We start from the raw sequence: 20,975 nt of genomic DNA, 5'->3' as shown, positions 1-20,975 counted from the left end.
GCCGGGCGGTGGTGGCGCATGCCTTTAATCCCAGCACCCGGGAGGCAGAGGCAGGCGGATCTATGTGAGTTCGAGACCAGCCTGGTCTACAAGAGCTAGTTCCAGGACAGGCTCCAAAGCTACACAGAGAAACCCTGTCTCGAAAAAAAAAAAAAAAAAAATAAAAATAAAAAAAGAATGTTCACATCCTATTACAATTTTATTTTTATTTTATGTGTATGGATGTTTTACCTGCATGTATGTATGTGCATCCCATGTGTGACTGGTGCTCACAGAGCCAGCTAGAGATGTAGATTCCCCAAGAAGTACAGAGTTATAGGTGGTTGTGAGCCCTATGTGGGTGCTGGGAACTGAATCCAGGTTCTCTGCAAGAGCAGCCGGTGCTTTTAAACACTTTTAAAACAGATGTCTCACTTAGCATAATTGACAGCATAGAACCTTCATCCAGTAGCTGATGGAAGCAGACGCAGAGATCCACAGCTAAGCACTGGACTAAGTTCCCCACATCCAGTCGAAGAGAGGGAGGAGTGATGATATGAGCAAAGGGATCAAGACCACGATGGGGAAACCCACAGAAACAGCTGACCTGAGCTACTTGGACCTCACTGACTCTGGACTGATAGCTGGGGAACCTGCATAGGACTGAACTAGGCTCCCAAAATGCAGGAGACAGTGGATGACGTGGACAGTTTGTGGGGCCACTGTCAGTGGGACCAGGATCTATCCCTAGGGCATGAACTGGCTTTTTGGAGTCCATTTCCTATGGAGAGATAGATACCTTGCTCAGCCTAGACACAGGGGGAGGGCCTTGGACCTGCCTCAGCATGGTGATGGGACAGACCTTGTTGACTCCCTATGGGAGGCCTTACTCTCTCTGAGGAGCAGATGTGGGGAGGAAGTAGAGGGGAGCGGGAGGAGTGGGGGCGGGGACTGGGATTAATATGTAAAATTAAAAAAAATGTCTCACATCTGTCTAGTCCAATCACATTTTTTTTTTTTTTTTTTTTTTTTTGGTTTTTCGAGACAGGTTTCTCTGTGGAGCTTTGGAGCCTATCCTGGCACTCGCTCTAGAGACCAGGCTGGCCTCGAACTCACAGAGATCCATCACATTTTTTTCTTTAATTAAAAATGTTTTGAGCCAGGCGTTGGTGGTGCAAGCCTTTAATCCCAGCACTTGGGAGGCAGAGGCAGGCGGATCTCTGTGAGTTCGAGGCCAGCCTGGTCTCCAGAGCGAGAGTATAAATGGGAATATGCAAGTATGCAGGCTTACTACAGCTTCCATGTGGAGGTCAGGTCAACTTGAGTCAGTGCTCTGTATGCTGTGTGGATCCTGGGGATTAAACTCAGGACACCAGGCTTCGTGGCTAGTGTCTTCCCGTCTTGTGGGTGTCTCAAACTTCCATCTTCAGAAAGTCTTTCTTCCCTAAACGAAACCCTGCTCATTCTCTACTGCAGCCTCCCCCCAGCCTGGTGAAGCATCTGTCCTGTGGTCTGTCCACAGATTTGCTCCTCTGGGACCTCCTGAGGGGGATCACTCTGCGGATGTTAGTGTGGAAGGTGGCATGCCCTCCTTGTGTTATGGTGCCTCCAGTGCAACTTGTACACTCCAAGTTTAGCCTCAGGTTCTCCTGAGCACCAAATGGAGCCTTGAGCCTGGCTGTGACCCACCAAGCTTGTGACTTGGGGTATTGCTGGGAAAAGCTGGCCCTCCCTCTCTATCACTGCTGTGTTCTTGAACATAGACTTGACACCTCTCTATTTCATTTTCCTCATCTAGGAAATGGGGACAGGGTCAGTGCTGTTGAACCCCAGGCTCCCTGTGGTAACCAAAGTACCTAGATTCAGTTGTGACTTCAGAATGGTGATGTTTCTTTCCTGTGAGAGCAAGTCACATGACTAATGGTCCCTCTCAGAAATAATTGGCTCCTGGTGCCAAGAGGAGCAGCATCAGGATACTGAAGTTTCTGTGGGTGTTCCCTGCTGGCACAATGGCTCCTTGCTGTTGCTGTGCCTTGTCAGGACAAGGTGGTTTCTGGACTTTGTCACTTGTCAGCAATCTTCCAGTGATCTTCAGGCTGTCTCACCACTTCCAAGAACCAAGTGGGAAGAGGGTCCAGTTCCTTGCCTGTCTTCTGGCTTCTGCCTTCTGGGTGGGGCTCCTGCCAATGCTGAGTGCTCTTAGGGATCAAGAAAGTGTCTTTCACAGAAAGGGCCCTATGCCCAGGAAAACCAGGCAGGTCTTATGGTGGGGCTACAGGGAGCCGTGTGAGAGGATGGGTGGGGATCCCTGTGCTCCAGGCAGCCAAGATTCTAAGATGTGCTGGGAAATATTCCACTTTGTAGGTGTTTCTCAGGTTTGAGGTACATCTAGGAGGCAAGGAGAAACCCACTTGGGTAGATCCCTTTATTGTTGTCCTGTGTCTGTAGCCACCAGTTTCCATGGGTGTCCTGGGGACCCCAGTAGCCAGTCCCTTGTATACCTGGCTCCTGATTCTTTTTGGTTTTTCCAGACAGGGTTTCTCTGTGTAACAGTCCTGGCTGTCTTGGAACTCACTTCATAGACCAGGCTGGCCTTGAACTCACTGAGATCCGCCTGCCTCTGCGTCCAAAGTGCTGGGATTAAAGGCGTGTGCTGCCACCACCCAGCTTTGTCTCCTGGCATCTTCTTCTCATTTGGTTTCAGAATCCCAAGTACCTGTCATCATGGTGTGTTTCCCATGCTGGCAGACATTCAGTGTCTGTCATCTTGTGACCTTCTGTTTCCTGAGGGAGGAGGAGTTCACTGTGGCTCACAGTTTCAGGGAACATAGTCCATCACAGTGAGGAAGGCATGTTGGCAGGAGGCGCCAGTGTTGGCCAGCGAGCAGGAGGTGGCTAGTCACATGGCATCTGCACTCAGCAAGCAGAGATGAAATCTGGTGTTCAGCTTGCTCCTCCCTTTTCATGCCTCCTGATTTTAGGGTGGCCCTTCCCTCCTGAGTTAATCTAGTGGAGGTAATCCTTCACACACATACATGACTCCCATGATTCTAGATACTGTCAGGTTGACAATATTAACTATCACACCCAAAAACATAACACTTTAAAGCCATAACCTTCCACTCCTGTCCCTCACAGGCTCATGGCCATCTCGTCATGTAAAGATGCATTCAGTCCAGTTTCAAAAGTCCCCATAGTCTTGGACAACTCCAGCACAGTTTGAGAGTAGAAGCTCAGAGTCTGTTCCAGACTCGGATAATCTCTTAACTCTGACCTCTTGAACAATCAAGAAACAAGTTAATTACTTCTAACATACAATGATACAGCATAACTTCCATTCCAAAAGGGAGGCATGGAGGCACAGCAGGGAGTGATCGGGCCAAAGCAAAGCAGAGCCCAGCAGGGAAAACGCCAAATCCTGCAACTCCATGTCTAGTTTATAGGGCTTATGATGGAGTCATCTGGGCACCTTTTTTTTTTTTTTTTTTTTTGGTTTTTCGAGACAGGGTTTCTCTGTGGCTTTGGAGCCTGTCCTGGAACTAGCTCTTGTAGACCAGGCTGGTCTCGAACTCACAGAGATCCGCCTGCCTCTGCCTCCCGAGTGCTGGGATTAAAGGCATGTGCCACCAACGCCCAGCTGGTTCTGTCATTTTTAACATTTTAGGATCTCCATTGCAACTTAGGCTTCACCCTCACAATTTCCTGCATGGCATCCTAGAGCCTCCTTGTAGGGATTCCAGCTCTGCCACATGTTCCCTGGTCTCAGCCTCTTTCTGGAGCAATGGCTCAAGTCTCTGTAACCACTCTTATCTGGCCCCTGTCATATCTATAAAACCAGTACCTTGTAGATGATGCTGCAAAGTTCTGTTTCCAGTGTGGGACTGAGTTTGGCTCCCTTGGACCATAGTTGCATTGGCCTTTGTGTGCTGACCAGTTCAAAGGGATACAGTCCCTCAATGGGGGTTGGCGGTGGGGGCAGGAGAGGTAGTCCTATTGAGTTAGCAGTTAATGAAGTGGATACAGATGAAGCTCTTAGAGCCCTTGTAAGGCAGTGTTTACCCAGCATTCCTGCATACTGGCCATGTAAAGATACAAGTGAATAAGGCTAATATAAATTAAGCCATGACATAGCACATTGGGTACAGCTGTTCGCTGGTGGCACCAGTGTTGACCTACTGATGGCGTTTGAGCTGAAATGAGGGACAATGGGAAGAATTGTAGTGGGTAGAGGAGAGGTTGGGGCAGGGTGAGATGTCCAGGTGGGTTTGGGGTGGAACTGAGTGGATACAGTCAGGATCCCAGGTCTCACGTGGCTGGAGTGAGTATGGGGAGTCCTGGCTGTGAAGGCGCTGAAATCATCATGGTCTCTGAAGTATCCTGGTCTGTGGTTTGATGGTTTCCACAAGAAAAGGGCACACTGGGAGCTATGATTTGGGATGGTGGGTGTGGGCGGTAATGTCAGCAAGAGAATGGGGCTGAGGAAGGAGGAGTTCAAAGTGGCGAGTGAGAATGGGGGTACCCAGGGTGGCTTCTTCTTTGCTGAGTACATCTGAAGCTGTTCTTGGGGTGGGGTTGTAAAGCCTTTACTGTCTTGGGCGCCCTAATGATTCCAGGTCTCCTTGTGTCCCTCAGATGGCATCCACAGTGTCACGGCTCTCTGCACTCTGCGTGTAACCATCATTACAGATGACATGTTGACCAATAGCATCACTGTCCGCCTGGAGAACATGTCACAGGAAAAGTTCCTGTCACCGCTGCTGTCCCTCTTTGTAGAAGGGGTGGCCACAGTACTGTCCACCACCAAGGATGACATCTTCGTCTTCAACATCCAGAATGACACAGACGTCAGCTCCAACATCCTGAATGTGACCTTCTCGGCGCTGCTCCCTGGTGGTGCTCGTGGCCGCTTCTTCCCGTCAGAGGACCTGCAGGAACAGATCTACCTGAATCGGACCCTGCTGACCACTATCTCTGCCCAGCGCGTGCTGCCCTTCGATGACAACATCTGCCTGAGGGAGCCCTGTGAGAACTACATGAAATGCGTGTCCGTGCTCAGGTTCGACAGCTCGGCACCCTTTATCAGCTCCACCACTGTGCTCTTCCGACCCATCCATCCCATCACTGGCCTTCGCTGCCGCTGCCCACCAGGCTTCACCGGGGACTACTGTGAGACTGAAATTGACCTTTGCTACTCCAGCCCATGCGGAGCCAATGGCCGGTGCCGGAGCCGTGAGGGTGGCTACACTTGCGAGTGCTTTGAGGACTTCACTGGTGAGTGTCTGCAGCGTGTGGGGACAGGCTGGCAGGGCTAACTAACCTCTACCTTGTACAAAGGCTCACAGTGCACATGTGAGGTGTGAGGGTTTCCTATGATTCCAAGAGGCATGATGTTAGAAGCCAGGTCCTGGGCACAAGTGACGGCTCCACACGTTTTAAGGTGGCCTCAGGTGGCAGTTTCCCTAGCTAGTAAGGGAAACTGCTTGCTGCAAGCCTCCCAGGCCTCATCTTCCCTGGGGGAGCTGTCACCCTCTTCATGAGGACTTTAGAAGGGAGGCTCTGGGTGAGACCTGCTTTTGATTCCCAGATGCGTCGGATAACATGTATGCAACTGAGTGGGTTCTGTTGTTTTGAGACATAGTCTGGCTCCAAAGCCTAGCCTGGCTTTGAAATCATGGCACTCCACCTGCCTCAGCCAGTTGTGAATGGATTTAAAGTTAAAGCCCTTTTTTTTATCCCAGATTTCCAGTTTAACTGATTAGTGCCAAACCATGCAGCAAGGGTAGAAATCATGAACTTTTAACTGCCTGGGTCCTGAAAGAAGTTGTCAGTGTTAGTCCTGCCTCATTGTAGCGAAGACTAATTCACCTTCCTATACCTCTGAAGATACTCTGAGCTCAGCATGTCCTGACCAGTCTTGAAGACCAGTCTCTCTGAATGCAGTCAATGGTTTCTTTAAAAATGAAAATGCAGCTGCTGAGAGCTGTAATAAAATGCCATTGTGCACCCACAGGTCTCATTCTGGTCTTCGTTTCCCCATTATGTACTGTTACAGTTCTTTTGGAAAGCCAGTTCCTAGTAGGTTTGGTGGTGAACAGATCATCTTTCTGGAAGGCTCTCTGGGGATTAGGTGGAACTTGATTTGTCCTGGAGGTGACTTGGAGATCCTTCTATGCGTGATTAAGGACTTTAGTATGAACACCCTAGGGATCTCTGTTCTCTAGTGCTGGAATCTTATCTGCATATACCACACATTTATTGCACTTATCGTGAGACCTGTAGGTATTAGCAGGTGTGTGTGGAGCGGGAGGAGAGAGATCTAGGCAGTGAGCATAGAGAGAAGAAAGTGGGTATCTGTGGCTCTGTGTACCCGAAGAGGTGGGGATGCCACCTGAAGAGCTTCACAGCCCATGAGTTGAGCTGCCAGGTTGGTGCATCAGCATTTCAAGTTGGTTATTGTCTGGAAACGTGGAGGAGGAGGAAGGACATCTGGCTGCCCACCCCTGTTCTGTTCCCCTCCCTGTCTGTGGCTGACTGCCAACAGGATGTGGGCAGTTCTTCCTGCCGTCTGGCATGTGTTGATCCCAAATTCCTGCCTCTCAGGTACCTGATGGTGAGCAGGAAGGAAGGCAGAGACCTAGGAGAATCTCTAATTGTTGGTGTGCACCTGAAGCACTAGGCAAAATGTGCATGCGTGCATGTGTGCATGCATGGGAGGGGGCTCCCTCTTCTGCCTCTCCTCCCTGCTCTGAATTTAGCCAAGCCTATTTATTCTGTGCTGCCATCAGGACATGGGGTGGTCATACCCTTCCCTTCCTATCCCCGACCCCAGGCTTCAGCAGGCATCTCCTTGGAGGTGTCTTATGAGACCCAGATAGCTGCATGCTCAGCTCCCTCCTGACAGAGAAGCACTAGGGTGAACTGGCTCATTCCCCAATCCCTCCCTGTCATATGGCCCTAGGTGGAATGATTTGTAGACTCTTGCTGCATACAGAGAAGCTGAGGCCACCGTTGGAGGTAGGATTGGTGCCCTCCAGGGAGTGAACAACGCCAGTTTTCATCATGCCCATTCATGCCACAGACATTTACTGCACTGAGCACCTGCTGCAGACATTTATAGAGTGCTTGCTGTATGCCAGACCAATGTTCACCCAAACTTTACCCTATCTGTGTGGGCAAGTGCTCCATCACTTGATGCATTCTTTCGTTGATATTCAGGACCCTTCCCACCTTTCCTCATCTGCAGGGTGGCATGTAACAGCTTCCACACCAGGCTTCATCCCTGGGGCTCCCATAGTTGACTTGTTAGAGATAGTTAGGGGATGATGTGACCATGCAGGGGCAAGTAAGTAAGGCCACTGTGGAACTGTGGACCCTTGGCTGTCCTGCAGTGAAGTTGAGCCATTGGGTGCAGCCAACTGATTTCTGAAGCTCTCAGATTTCCTCTTCATCAGCAAAGTCATTTCTAGAAGGATGAGAAAGCAGCAGTGGCCACATCTGTCATCTAGTGAGATGTGGTGATTGGCATGAGTCTAATTTGATTCTCTTTGGGTCCTGGAAAGAATCTTGCTATTTCCCTTGAGATAAAACTAATTAAGAGCGATTACTTCTCCTCGATTCTCTTCCTTCCCTCTCCTCCATTTTGCCTTTGAAGCACTCTCTTTTCTGTGTGGAGGTAATTGTGCTCATTTATTCACGATGAAAGCAATGCTGTCGTCACACGGCTTTAATTTCTTGCTTCCCGGTAAGCTGAGCTGGAGCTCTAGGCCTCCTCATGGCAAGGTTGGAATTGGCCCAACTGTGCTGGGAGCCCTTAGCTTCCTGTGTTGCAGGACAGGAGCCGGCAGAAGGAAGGCATCAATTAATTTCAGGAAAAGCTCACTGAATTCATCAGGGAACATATTCCAGATAGCTCTTCTGAATTCCTGGATCCATCCTGGCTTTAGAGGTGTGCCCAGCCCAGGACACCTGGATCCCATGGTGTCTGTAAGAGGAGGGGAGCTGCTGACCTCTTATGGTGTGTCCCTGCAGATACCTCTCTTCATTGGGATCATGGGTGGGTCCAGCAGCTATCTCCCAGTTGGAAAGGAATGAGACAAGAAAACTTCAGAAGTGGGCACTGGATGCATACTCTGTAGTCTCTTAATTTCTCAACTCCAAATGGTGAGATAGCCCAGTGGGTAAAGGTACTTGCTGCCAAACTTAAGGACCTGAATTTGATCTCCTGTACCCACGTAGTGGAAGGAATGAACCAAGTCCTACAAGTTTTCCTCTGATCTCCATGCATGCCCCCCCCATCAAATAAATAAAAATTTCTCAAACCCATAAACAAATACAAGCTTGTTTCCCTCAATGTTTGGCCTCTTAGTCTTTATTTGGGGACATCGTGCTTTGGTTTTTGCTAAATAGTTTTGTTTTGGTTTTGGTTTTTCGAGACAGGGTTTCTCTGTGTAGCTTTGGAGCCTATCCTGGCACTCGCTCTGGAGACCAGGCTGGCCCCGAACTCACAGAGATCCGCCTGCCTCTGCCTCCCGGGTGCTGGGATTAAAGGCGTGCGCCACCAACGCTCGGCTTGGTTTTTGCTAAATAGTTTTGTATGTGGCCATGAACTCCCATGTTGCCCCTCTCGATTTGGTTTGTTCACTGCCCCCCTACATCCCAACCTTTCCCATTGACAGTCTTCCTGTCCCATTGTGCTCCCTCCTGTCCATCTCTATGCACTGAGTCAGTCCACTGTCCCCTGCTCTAGGAAGGTTCTGGAAGGACTTTTTTGTACTTTCTCATAAGAAGCCTTTAGTCTCTTCCCTAAACTTCCCATGCACCCTCTTTATTCACTGTCCCACTCTCCCACAATGCAGGCTCCCTCATCATCACATCTGTTCTCAGCCAGCAGTGACTTGGAGCTCATTCATAGTGAGTTCTTCAGATTCTTTGGTAGGAAGTTGTTTCCCACCAGAGGGCTGCAACCCTAGATCTCCAGCTGCCTTTTCCTTGCTTTCCACACTCAGGTTGTGGTGGCCTTCCAGTACATGCTGGCCTCTCTCACCACAGACTCTTGTATCTCAAGTGGAAGTCCCTTCCCCCCCCACCCCTGCTTTCCCTAAATTTCCCTTTCTACCCCTGTGTTTCTCTGCTTAGTGACCCCCCCCCCACACACACACACACACACGCTGTGTATGATCTATGGGAGTGGAGACACATGCAGATGGGACCCTGTAGAGAGAGCTGCTGCCTCTCCTCCACATGGCTGGAGACACATCCTTGCACCTGCCATATGCTGTGGTCAGAGTGACACCTTTGCTGCTTTTGGTCCTTAGTGGAAAGAGACAGGATCCTGTCTGTCCAGTGTCCCTTCCCAGGCACTAAGGCCCTTCCATCTTTGGGTTTCAGGCCTATGGCCAAACTCCAAATCGGGTTGGGACCCACCACTGCAGGCTCCTGGTCATTTCTAGGATGGCTACCCCTTCCATCTCTCTCTCCCTCTCCCTCTCTCTCTGTTTCTCTGTCTCTCTCTGTCTTCCCATCCCCCTCCTTTAGGGAGACCTGAGAATAGCTACCTAATCATCACAGATCAACATCTCCCCTGGGGTACATTCCTGAATGGCAGCTTTGATGTCAGCAGAAGGGTTAGTTCAGCTGCATCCAGATCTGGGAGGGGTGGGGTGGTCACTATCACAGTTAAAGCTAGCCTTGGGTATCCTTCCTAGAGGTGTTCATGGGCGGAACTTCTTTCTTAGGGTCAAGTTCATTCTTGACCCCTAATTTGATCCCTGTTCGCAGGGTGTCCCCACCCCCACCCCTTGCTGCTTGTCCTCGTTCAGCGTGTTTCAGCAAATCCAAGCAAATGGTGCTTGCACAGCTGCAGTGGCAGCCGCACCCCTGGGCCATGAGCTCTCCTCTGCCCCTCTATACACGGAGTACAGATGGGTGCTCCCTAGGAGGTGTTAGGGCTTGGGGAACCCTCAGTGGTATTCACTTTGAACTTTGTAACAACTCCCCCAGCACCCTCCTACTTGCTTTTAGAGCCTCCCCAGACCCACAAAGGCCTCCTGAAGCTGTGTAGTTTCAGGACCAGAGAAATACTTGATCCCAGTCACCTGTCTGTTTGTGGGAACAACTTTAAAGTCAATGCTGGCCCTCCTCTGTCCCTGTTGTAAATATAGACATTATCCAGCTCCATTACTGTTTGAGATGGAGTGCTGGTGTCCCTGTCATCATGGATGACACTAACACGCCAGGTGCCACCATCAAAAAATTCCATGCTGTGTGTTGCATTGCTTCCGAGCTATGCCCTGGTCCTGTAGAGCCACCTCCCTGAGTGCAGGGAGTAGGATGCTCAGTGCGCTGAAGTCTACAGAGTACAGCCATCTGCACTGGGAGGGTTCCTAGCGCTCTGACATTAGGCCTTAATGTGGGGGATAATTAGCAGTTAAAGTGAGAATCATTTCATTGCCTGTAATTAAAATCCCAGCTAGAGCAGTGAACACTTTCAGACTTTGGGGAGAAGACATTACGTTTTCTTGTTTCCTTCTCATCATTGTACACTTACCTGCTGCTTAGGCTCTTTCCACAGAGTGGGTTGCAACATGCAGAGTTTCTCTCCTGTGCTTTCCTGAAGCTGGGTGCTACTGCACTTCTGGGTGACCTTGTTTTTCACTAAGTCTTGTCTTTAGGGACCCAGGTGCAGACAGATCCAGCCCAGAAGCTCCTGGGAATTTTAACCCCCAAAAGCCAGGGCTGAAACTGAATGACAATGTAATGTCTTCCCTGAAGCCTGAAAGTGTTTGCTGCTCTAGCTGAGATTTTGATTACAGGCAGTATAATGATTCTCATTTTAACTGATAATTATCCCCCACACATCATGAGCCAGTGTCAGGTACAGCTGACTGGCCACTGGGATGATTCCCCCCAGCCCTTCCTCTCATGGATGGTGTTAACAGAACCCAAAGTTTGAAGTCCAGAATGTTCCAAAATCCAAAACTTTGCACGCACCAACATGTCAAAGTAGAAGATTCCGCATCGGACCTCACGTGATGAGTTGCAGTCAGAACGCAGGTGTGTTTAAAATTTGTATAAAATGACCTGGAGGCTACATGTAAAAGGTACATGTGAACCATAAATGAATTTTGTGTTTTGACTTGGTACCCATCCCCAAGATCTCGTTATGTATATGCAGATGTTCCAATATTAAAAAAAAGGATCTGAAATCTAAGAGAGGATCCCAGGCATGCTTTCTTCCCTTTTTTGAATCAAGACCCTCTGGGGGGAGTAGGGGTTGACACTTGAACTCATAATCCTCCTGCTTCAGTCTCCTGAGTGCTGGGATTTCAGGTTTATGCCACCATACTTGGCCTTCCAGGTATTTTGGATGATAACGGTGAGTTAAGACAGTGCACTATATTCCTTTATTGTTCTGAGGCCATTGTTAAGGTATGCCCAAAGAGATGCACCACCAAAGGCGTCAGGGGTCTGTGCTTCTGCCTCTTCTCAGCTTCTTAGCTACTTGGCCTACAGCTGTATCCTGCAGTGTCTGCCCCTTCGCAGTCCATGCTCCCTCTGCCTTGGTCTAAATTTCTCTCTTACGCAGACATCAGCCACTGAACTAATGCATCCCCAGTTCAATTTAACCACCTCTGAACTTGGCTATACCAGCAAGAGCCTATATCCAAATAAGGTCCTACTCACTGGTACCAGACTTAGGCAGCATTTGGGGAACATAACTCCCTTTGCCTCAGGATTCCTCAATGCTTCTTTCTCATCTGCTTGTCAAATATCTGTCTGGGTCAGGAGCACTCCTACTAAGAGGCAGTTCCTGAGCATGGCTTTCCTGGGGTGGAGGGGGCGGGATCCTAACCAGAAGCAAGAGTGGACTGAGGGCTGGCAATCAGCTTGCAGATGGTCAAGGCAAGAGTGAGTAAAGGAGAGTTAACAGGGAAGTAACTGGCCAGTCAGTGCTGAGATTTTAGTGGGCCCTGTACTTGGTGTCTCTACCATTGGTGAGATAGGGCCTAGCTTCCCTCATCTTGGTTGTGGGTGTCTCTGTGTCACCTAGTATTTGTGCCAGAGGGCTGCAGGTCATCACAGATGGGCTCACTTGAGGATGGGGAAGGCACCAGGCTCTAAACTGAAGGTTTGGGACAATCTGCCTCTTGGAGGCTCCGGAGGAAGAGCCTGTTTTCCTTCCAGCATCTGGAGACGCCTGTGTTATCCTTTATACTCTCTGCCCTTACTACCTCTGGCCCCACTAGCAACTGGCACCCACCGGGCTATTAGTAAAAACTTGCTAAGGGGGTTAGAGAGATGGCTGAGAGGTTAGAGCACTGGATGCTCTTCCAGAGGTTCCAAGTTCAATTCCTAGCAACCACATGGTAGCACACAGTCATCTATAATGAGATCTGAATGCAGGTAGAACACTGTATACATAATAAATAAACAAATCTTAAAAAAAAAAAACAAAAACCCAAAACTTGCTGAGGGCATAAGAGAGCTAGCAGAACTGTGACTTTAGCTTGGTTGTCACCCCCCCTCCCCCATTTTAATGCCACTGTGGAGTTCTGACCATCAAGCTTCACTGGAGAAATTGAGCTTCTGACCTGAGTGGTGACCCCAAAGGACTGTAGGGAATGCATCCCTCTTCCAGTCTCCGCCCCATCCATTTTCCCCACAGCATCAGACAAAGCCCCTCTGTCTTGCCTGGGACCACAGAGGCCAGAGCAAGAGCTATGAAGGCGTTGACTGCGAGCAAGAAGTTTGCACAAAACCTGTTCAGGGGAGGTCTCCTGGGCACACCAGTGTGTGGGGACGGGGGGTCCCATACTGAGGGAGGTCTTCAGTATCCTGCTGGGGCTGGGTATACTCTCCTGAAAATTGACACACTAGGGTGTCCTCCTCAGGCTAAACGTGTGTGTGTGTGTGTGTGTGTGTGTGTGTGTGTGTGTGTGTGTGTGGCATGGGTGCGTGTGTATCCATATCCATCTGTGTCCTGGGTAGTTCTGTCTGTAGAGGCCTTAGTTTCCAGTTGGCTGCTGTGCCTACCCTGTGTAATTCAGACTTCCAGCCAGACCCCCACAACCACAGCACAGCACAAAACCTTCCCACCCCTACCCCCTCCTCTTCTCAAGGTCTTCCTTCCCTGCCTCCTCCTTTCTTCCTATCTCTGTTTTTGTCTGTCCCTCCCTTTCTTTCTGTCTCTTTCTCTCTCCTTCCCTCCCATCCCCCTTCCTTCTGTCTCCATGTCTCCATAGCACCCTAACTGGTAACAACTGTTATAGATTGTGTTAAAGGGCCAGAGAGATGGCTCAGTTGGGCAAAGTTACAGTTTGTTAGGCAAACCTGGCAACTAAGTTCCAGCTCCAGAACTATGTAAAGGTGGAAGACTAGAACCAACTCCAGTCTCCTCTGACAATTACATACTCACAGAAGCATGCTCTCTCTCTCTCTCTCTCTCTCTCTCTCTCTCATACACACACACACACACACACACACACACACACACACACCCTATTTTTTTTTAATTAATGATTGTGTTAAAACAGTGGTTCTCAACCTTCCTAATGCTGAGACCCTTTAAAATATAGTTCCTCAGGTTGTGGTGACCAACACCTATAAAATTATTTTATCGCCACTTCCTAACTGTAATTTTACTACTGTTATGAATCATAATATAAATATCTGATAGTCAGCTCCAAAAAGGGTGGTGACCCACCAGTTAAAAACTGCTGTGTTAAAAAGTTCATTTAGCCAGGCAGTGGTGGCACACACTTTTAATCCCAGCACTCAAAAGGCAGAGGCAGGTGGATCTCTGTGGGTTCAAGGCCAGCCTAGTCTACAAAGCAAGTTCCAGGACAGTCAGAGCTGTTACACAGAGAAACCCTGTCTCAAAACAAACAAACAAAAAACAAAAACCAACCAAACAAATGAAAAAAACAAAAAGTTCATTTAAGAGGCAGAGGCAAGCAGATCAATAGGCCAGCCTGGTCTACATAGTGAGTTGAGTTCCAGGATAGCCAGGGCTACACAGAGAAAATCTGATCGCTTAGAGTTCATCTAAATCTCCAAAAAGCCCATTGCTTGTGGTTGTTTGGGTCATTCCCCTCTGGGTCACACAGTTTTCCCATCTTAAGTCTTTACTCTGAGCTCCTCTTGCTAGTGGAGGACAGTCCCAGCTCTAGGGATCAGTCTGTGGGCATGTCCTCTGGCAGCTGTCCTGTGCACATACAGGATAGATTATCTTCTGGCCTCCCCAGCCCACAGTGGCTTCAAGGCCATGGAGGTGGCTTTATTCTAGGGTCAGTGTTCCAAATGTCACTGCAGTACAGGACCCCTTTGGGGCCGCTCTGAACACAGAGCTTGGTGTGGCACCCCCATCCCCCCTCAGGCTCGGCAGGCCTCAACCATTAGCCAGGCAGGTGGCTTCTCAGGGTAGGGAATAGTGTGGGTGGGTGGGGATCTGGTTCTTTGCCATTGGAATGCATTTTTTATTTATATTTTTAAAAAATGGGTGTGACTGGAGTTCTGAGAATTTGCTTCAAAGACAATGAAGTCATCAGAAAGAGACAGACCCTGGGCAAGCCCCAGCATTGTGGCTTCCCCTGGCCTCAGGGCTTCCTGCCCCCCCCCCCCACACACACACAGGAGCCCTGGGGAGGGGTAGCAGGTGTCTGGCCCTCTGCTGAGACCTTCTGGGTAGGTAGCCTGGCCAGCAGGGAGGGGCTGGGCCACCTGAGCTGTGGCTCCTAGAGACTGGGCTTCAATCCCCAAGAGGTGAGAAAGTCAAACAAAGCTGGCAACTCCCTAGGGGGAGGGGAGGAGGGACTAGAACCTGGCAGTTTGCCTGGAGTTGGGAAGAAGAGAGGGCCTGGGGCAGGGTGGGTGAGGAGTGGGGGCCTGGAGTGACAGTTGCCTGGAGGAGGAGTCAGGGCCTGGAGTGACAGCTGCAGTCCAGGACCTTTGCCAAATGAGTTCTGTTCCCTTACCCAGCCTCTCAAGTGCTAGAGATGGCTCCCGGACAAGGGGGACTGGACTCCCTGTCCCCAGGATGGATATACAACCAGCAAAACAAGTCATTTGACTGGTTTTTGGTCAGTGAACCTCTGTCCTTGGCAGTGCTGCTTTGGGTTTGATAGAAGACCTGAGGCCCTTACCGTCATCTCCCGACACCTTCCCACAGTGCATTTTGAAGGTGGTCATAGCATTTTTCAGCCTTCAATGTGGCCCTGGTACCAGCCAGAGAGAAAGCATTAGGCTAGCCCTGTCTCTGTGGTCTCCCTTGTCAAGCAGGCCTGCAGGGTGCCCTGTCTCACAACTCTGCTGCTGGGCTGAGTGAGGACTTCTGCCCTGGAGCCTCATGTCACAGACACTGGGTTGTTCTGAGTAACCACAGTGTTGGATGGGGCTTTGCTAATATGAACTTTTTTTCCACTTCATCTCTCCAGAAGCATGAGGTGAGGAGGAGGCTGCTTTGTGGCACCAGGAAAGGGCCTCGGCTGGTCTTTGGTGGGGACTATTTTGCACGTGTGTGGGTACTGTGTGCGCCTCCATGTGGGGCATGCTTGAGGCTGGAGGTTCTTCCTCAGGTCTGCTTAGACTCTATGGGCTTGGCAGGGATCCCAGGTCCAAATGCAGCCTCATGACCCACCCTCTGGGGTGCTGAGGGTTTGCTCTGCCTGAGCCCTAGGCCTGACCACACCTCTCTTCCACCTCACTCCTCATCGTTCCTGTCATGTATCTGCCTTAAGACTCTTAGCACATCTTCTCTGTTTTCCTAAACATTTGGTCCGTTTAACTAAGAGACTCCACAGCTGCAACTGGTGGTTCTGTGAATTTTTGGAACCCCAGTGCCTCAAAGTGTCCTGTGCCGGGCAATTCATTGCACGAACTCATGGATGATAGGTGTGTGTATGGTTAGAAGTTTGTATAGAGGGATAGAGAGATGGTGGATAGATAGATGGCTGAAGGGATAGATAGATCACTGGATAGAAAGAAGGACAGGTAGATGATGGGCAGATGGAAGGATGTAGATTGGTGGATGGAAAAAGGATGGGTAGATGTGGTGACTGGGTAGAAAAAAAGATGAGTGGAAGGATGGATGGTGTATGGGTGAGTGACTGAGTAGAAACATGGAAGGGTGGGCCATTGTGCTTAGTCCTCAGTGAGTTCTGCTGGTCACCTGCCTTTCAATGTCCCAGAATGCCTCTGCTGGTCACAGCACTTCCTGTGGTAGAGGAGCTTCTGAACCAATTTGCACAGTGACTTGCTTTTTTTTTTTTTTTTTTTTTTTGAGACAGGGTTTCTCTGTGACTTTGGAGCCTATCCTGGAACTCTCTCTGTAGACCAGGCTGGCCTCAAACTCACAGAGATCTGCCTACCTCTGCCTCCCGAGTGTTGGGATTAAAGGCGTGCACCACCAACGCCCGGCAACTCTGGAGCTCTGTTTAAGACCTGATTTTGAATGATCCCTGCTCAGATTCCAGCCCCCCCCCCAACCAGCCCCCACTTCCTTGCTGTGTTCTCCACCTGTCCTGGTGATTCTCAGTTCTGCCAGAGGACCTCCAGCTTCCAAGTGTGCCTTTTATGCATTGGGTCTGAGCTTTACTCTTGGTGCCTCTGGAAATTCTAGTTTTTCTAGTTCCAAGCCCCTAAGTCTTTATTGAGGGAGAAAGGATTGTCTTTTTATTTAGTTAAAAACTGAAGTTGGCAAACCTTTATCTGCCCTTCCCTTCCAGGGGGTGCATTCTGCCCTCTTCAAAGTCTTGAGGGTCTGAGCACTGTGGTTCTTTGAAGTTGACCCAGGCCTTCTGCATCGCTAGTCCCTGCTCCTGTACATGGTACACTGGAGTGTGGGTCTCATGGCCAGCAGCTCCCTGCCTCAGACCCCCATCCCTTCTCCCAAACTGGACATGGCTGCCCTCTGTGCTATGATTTCTCTAGGCCTGCATCCTTTCATTTCCTAGTGCCTCCATTCTGAGCCAAAGCCTTCTCACGTTTTCACCTATCACCTGACTCCTCCCTATGCCAGGCAATCCATTTGCTGAAGTCTTGTGACACTGGGGCTTTTGCTTAGGCTGAGGGTCAGTGGCTCGGGCAGTACCAACTTGAGTCTCTGGGCAGACAGGACATTACTCAGCCACATCTGGGTAGGGCACTTGTTCAGTGATGGGACATGCTTAAGATTCAGGGCTAGGCTGGCCTCAGTTCCAGGGTGTTTCTCTGCAGAACTCTCTCCAGTCTTTTCCATGTGAGTTGTGTGTCTGCAGCCATAACCAGGCTGAGCCCAGTGTCCCTCATGGGCAGGGACCTTGTGGCATGCTCCATGAATTATGGAGCTCAGCGATCAGGTTGCCCAAGCTAACCTTACCTTGGTGTCGATGGAGGGGCTGGCTATGAAATGGGAATTCGGGGAGGAGGTGGGGAGGTGTGCTCCAGGCTTGAGAATGACTCAGCAGCATTTGACTCCAAGCAGAACACTTGGGATGTTCGGGAAATGCCAGATACCGAACCATGAAATCTTAGAAAGGAACAAAGTTAAATCATGACAGTAAGCTCTGAGATGATTTATTTCATCAAAATGGCACTGTGTGGTGGAAGGTTAAGGATGGAGAGCTCTGGGCCATAGTGTGACCCTGTTTCAGAAAGCAAAAATGATAGATCAGAGAGGACTCCACAGCAGATAGATACCTGCTGCCAACCAAGCCTAAGAACCTAGAAAAAGCAAGCAAGGAAGGAAGGGTGGGCAGGAGATGACTCAATGATTAAGAGAGCTTACTGCTCTTCCAGTTTCGTTCCTAACACCAGGGTCAGTGGCTCACAAGCTCCAGGCAAGCTAACACCCTTTACTGACCTCTGCAGGTGCACACATGCACTTGAGTGCGCTCACCCCCCCACACACACACACACAAATGCAGGCTCTCTCTCCTCCCCCTCTCCCCGTCTCCCTCTTTCCCCCTCTTCCCCCTCAGAAGTCTAAGACCAAATCAAAGGAGTCTCATACAGTGACTCTATGAGAGGATTAAGGATGCAGGACTCACAAACTTTGACCTGTATCTTTCTCCTGGGCTAAGATGGCTTGCAGCCTTAGAAACCATCACAGCACAGGTCTCAAGAGTGCACACTGCCCAGTAAAGCTGGCTGCCCCAGGTTGACAGTGCTAGGATCATGCATACACCGCTACCCCCACCCAGGGCAGAGCACTAACCACATGCAGAGAAGTCACTCGGAAGGTGGTAAGTGCAAGGGAAGGCCTTCGTGGGCCAAGATGCAGCTGTGACAAGCGTTCTCAAAGGAACCAGAAAGCAGACCTTGTGTTGGCACCCAAGGATCTAGAGTTGATTCAAAGGAAAGTACTGGAACCCAGAGATGAGGCTCCATCCCAGGCTGGAATGGTTCACTTGAAGCCCAGTAGTCACGGCTCACGGTGCGGTATATAAAAGTGGTGTGTTTAACCCTACAGTTAATTCTTTGTCGAGATCTCTACCCACACTGCTTGGATGAGTAGATGAATGATGTTGGCTTTGTAACCTCATGGATTAAACTCAAGCATGAATCATTGCCTTGGATCTGGGGAGCCCTGGCGTTGTATGATTTCATCCCACAAGCACTCACCAGTACCTGCTGCATACCCAGCTCTCCTCAGACGCCCCCTCACTGTGGGCACCAGTCCAGCACCCTAACATGCAAGGCACCCCCTGGGTACCAGATGTTTTAAGACTTGGCCCTTTACAGCCTGTGGCTGTACCCCCACCCCATGCTCCCACATACTGATGCTGTCAGTGGAGCTGGGAGAGATGCTAAGTCCTGGATCTGTTCAGGAAACAGTGAAACTTCCTATGGGGTGAGCCACAGGCTTGGGGAGGGCACGCAGTGTGGCCTCCAGAAAGTGAGGGAGAGGGACCTCAGATCAGCCATCACTGGGTTTCTTCATCAGTGATAAGACCCCTGCAGTGATGCGCTGGGTCCCAGGATCCTGGGTGGAGGAGCGGCGTGGGTATGTTAGCCCTAAGAATGTGGGGCAGATGAGCTGGCTCTGTGCTTGAGGGCCAAGGGCATGGTGGGGTGACATCTTTGTAGAGTAGTGGGAGTACTAAACCAATGGGACCAGTGTAATCAGAGACCAGCACTGTGGAAACTGTCTTTGATGTCACAGAGTTAGTGGCTTTGGGAGTCAATGGATCTGGTAAAAGTTGTATGTTGGGGATGCTTGGATTTAGGTGAAGGGGCAATGGGATGAGGGCCCAGAAGGTGAGAATGTTAAGAGGTATGTTGAGGGAGTTGAGGGCCAATGGAGTGTTGGTGGCTCCAAGACTCAAAACTCCCTGGGCAGATGGCGGAACTCCTACCCTAAATGGTTGGACCCAGAGAGAAACAGGCTAGAGTGGGGAGATCTGAACTGCAGGTGCCAGGAGATGGTGGGAGGAAGTTGGTGCTGGGTGGGGTATGCCTGTTGTGAAGGATAAGAGAGGCTACAGGCCGAAACTGGGTGGGCTGTTGACTGGGTGCCGAGGTGTACTGCCTTCTGCTTGGGAAGGGGAAGGTCAGGAGGACCACCCCCTGAGCGCTGAAACACAGCCTTGGGAAAACCCCCCACAGTCTCAGGGTCCTGCTCTTATAGAGGCCATGCTGGACAGACAGCAGTTTGGGGAGAAACAGAACCACAGTGTAGACTGACAGCTCTTTGCATCCTATTTTCACAGAGCCCAGAAATGTGGGATCACTGGGAAAGCAGGTCTTTCTAGATGGAGCCACACTTGAGGTGATGACATACAGGACTTAGGGTGGACTCTCTTCCATTTCCAGGGTCTTTAGAAGATAAAGTGTGTGTGTGTGTGGGGGGGAACTAAATAGATACCCCTGGGGCCTCTTCTGGGTCTTGGAGAGGAATTCCTGGGCTCCAGGAGAAGAAGAGAACCCCATGCTCAAGTGGCAGGATTGGGCTGTCATGTTGCAATCCCATGGCAGATGGGACTGGAGATCAGAGGGTCTTAAGGGCAAAGCTGGCTTTCTTTTCTTCTGGGAAAATTTAGATATTTCCTGGAGCCTGGAACCTCCAAGGTCTGCTACTCCCAGGCCCTGCCTGTGGGCAGGGTGACAGCAGGGCCCTTTGTCTTCACAGTTTAGTGAGCATAATGCCAGAATGTCTCTTGGGCAGCTTTGTTCACAGAAAGTGCTGGGCTTGACTGCTCAGGAACTAACCTGGAATATAGTAAAGCAACACTGGCAAGGGAGAGAGTTTAAAAAGTGTCTGAATGAAGAGAGATACACCTTAAGCTGATACTGCACATCAACAATGGGTACTCACAAGGGCTGCACAGAAGGCTGAGTACCAACTGACATGTGTGAGTGTGTGAGTGTGTGGGGTACATATGTATATGGTCTGTGAGGAGAGTGTGCAGCTACAGGTGTAAGCATGTGTGTGAGGTTGATACTGAGTCTGAGACCATGGGTGTAAGGATATATGTAATGGTATGTTTACAAACATGTACATGAACATATTTGTGAGGATACAATGGTTTGAGTGTATCTCCCAGAGTACATGAATGTGTGAGTGTGCAGATATGCATGCAAGCACATGACCTCAAAGCTTCCTGTAGAGAAGCCAAGCCCAGAGCTATGACAGGCAGGGCCCCAGGATCTAGAAGTGGCCAGAGATGAGTGTCCACTGTGATGGACCTGAAACAAGCAAATACCAAACTGGCTGTCACTTACTTTTGCACACTGGCAACCTCTTTCTGTCCTGGTTTCTTTGGGCTCACCTCAGCCAGTGCAGAACTGGTGGGTGGATGGGAACACACCCTCCTGGCCTAAACCTGGCCTGGCACCAGAAGCACTTAGGATCCTTCCAAGGCCTGCGTGGTTGTGAAAGTGTATAGTGAATTAATGATTCCAGTCATCTTCTGTCTCTGCAGATTTGTTCTCTGGGCTATAGAGATAGCAGCTTGGGACTCAGTGGGACTCAGCCCCAACACATTCAGTAGAGGAGAACTCCCAGGGGAATATTTTAGCCC

The 20,975-nt window shown here is 50.0% G+C and overlaps 1 protein-coding gene across 2 annotated transcripts in view; it reads left to right on the top strand.

Moving 5' to 3' along the window:
- Positions 1 to 20,975, top strand: part of Celsr1 (cadherin EGF LAG seven-pass G-type receptor 1) — a 147,308-nt gene that overhangs the window by 61,923 nt on the left and 64,410 nt on the right. For both annotated transcript variants that reach the window (XM_035440807.1, XM_027396193.2), the window contains one exon: positions 4,612 to 5,250. In XM_035440807.1, the coding sequence (XP_035296698.1) occupies positions 4,612 to 5,250 (639 nt within the window). The remainder of the gene's footprint in view (positions 1 to 4,611; positions 5,251 to 20,975) is intronic.

This window comes from Cricetulus griseus, chromosome 2 (genome assembly GCF_003668045.3).
Source record: "Cricetulus griseus strain 17A/GY chromosome 2, alternate assembly CriGri-PICRH-1.0, whole genome shotgun sequence".
Taxonomy (NCBI): Eukaryota; Metazoa; Chordata; class Mammalia; order Rodentia; family Cricetidae; genus Cricetulus; species Cricetulus griseus.
This window is presented reverse-complemented; position numbering and strand designations above follow the sequence as displayed.